Genomic DNA, 1,517 nt, shown 5'->3' on the forward strand with positions numbered 1-1,517 from the left:
TGATGTCTCTCTGACAACATTACTCTCTATATACACACATATTTGTATGTATGTATGCACATGTGAGCACACCCAAATATATGTGCATGTATAATTTGGAACATTATTACTTTGTGAAGCCTTGCCTCTCCAAAAACTAGCTCTGTTGAACAGACTTGCTTTGAACTCATAGATGTTTGCCTGCTTCTGCCTCCCTAGTGCTGGGATTAATAACCTGAAATACCACTACCTGGCTCAAGTAATTCTTTTACTCCTTCAGGATCCGAATGAAGAACATGGCAGCAGGAAATCATTGCACAGTGACTGAGTTCTTCTTGACTGGGCTCTCAGAGAAACCAGAATTTCACATGCCCCTCTTCCTCCTCTTCACTGGAATCTATGTGGTCACTGTAGCAGGGAATCTAGGCATGATCACACTGATTGTGCTCAATTCCCACCTGCACAACCCCATGTACTATTTCCTCAGCAGTCTGTCCTTCATCGACTTCTGTCAGTCTACTGTTGTTACTCCTAAGATGCTGGTGAGCTTTGTGACAGAGAAGAACCTCATCTCCTACCGTGAATGCATGACTCAGCTCTATTTCTTTATGATTTTTGGCTTCGCGGAGTGTTACACATTAGCTGCAATGGCATATGACCGCTATGTGGCCATCTGTAACCCCTTGCTTTACAGTGTAATCATGTCCTATAAGATCTACAGTTCCCTGATTTCAGGAGTGTATATTTTTGGTGTGCTCACTGCATCAGTTCTCACAGGCTTTCTGATAAGGATTAGGTTCTGCAAAACAGATATGATCAATCACTATTTCTGTGATCTTCTTCCCCTCTTGAAGCTTGCATGCTCTAATACCTTTATCATTGAACTGTTGATTCTAATTTTCGGTACATTTAATATTTTTGTCCCAATTCTCACCATTCTTACTTCCTACATCTCCATTATTGCCAGCATCCTCAGGATTAAATCCACAGAAGGCAGGTCCAAAGCCTTCAGCACCTGCAGCTCCCACATCTCTGCTGTTACTGTCTTCTTTGGTTCTGCTGCATTCATGTACTTACAGCCATCATCAGTGAATTCAATGGACCAAGGGAAAGTGTCCTCTGTGTTTTATACTACTGTTGTTCCCATGCTGAACCCATTGATCTACAGCCTGAGGAATAAGGATGTCAGTGCTGCCTTGAAGAAAATACTTCAAACAAAAAAAATTCATGTTTCATAAGTAATGTGAGGTTAATTTATTAAAGAAAATTTATTCACAAATCCATATTTTGAATTGATATGATTTATTTTATTCTAGTTTCAAGAATTATTATTCACTTACTAGGACACCTTGATAATTTTTATAAATATAAATTTCAAATTCAATTTTCTATGCACATCTTATCTCTCTTGTTTCATAAAATCAATAGTAAAAATGACATCTATTCATATGCCCATGTTTAGTCCATCATGCTATACAGATTTATTTTAGATAAATACTACTTTATAAATATTAAAGTTCATTCTCAATTCAAACAAA

General features: G+C 37.8%; 1 protein-coding gene across 1 annotated transcript; it reads left to right on the forward strand.

Annotated features, from left to right (window-relative positions):
* Positions 1 to 266: 266 nt before the first annotated feature.
* LOC126496405 (olfactory receptor 1537-like) lies at positions 267 to 1,217 on the forward strand. Its single transcript, XM_050133917.1, has one exon. It carries the CDS (start codon positions 267 to 269, stop codon positions 1,215 to 1,217), a length of 951 nt encoding a protein of 316 aa, XP_049989874.1.
* The last annotated feature ends 300 nt before the right edge of the window (positions 1,218 to 1,517 follow it).

The sequence above is a fragment of the Alexandromys fortis genome, unplaced genomic scaffold (assembly GCF_014885135.2).
Source record: "Alexandromys fortis isolate MF-2015 unplaced genomic scaffold, M_Fortis_MF-2015_v1.1 scaffold_4019, whole genome shotgun sequence".
NCBI lineage: Eukaryota > Metazoa > Chordata > Mammalia > Rodentia > Cricetidae > Alexandromys > Alexandromys fortis.

Excerpts from the sequence above, each read along its gene's own strand:
- LOC126496405 (XM_050133917.1), top strand. The coding sequence starts at position 267 with ATGAAGAACATGGCAGCAGGAAATCATTGCACAGTGACTGAGTTCTTC.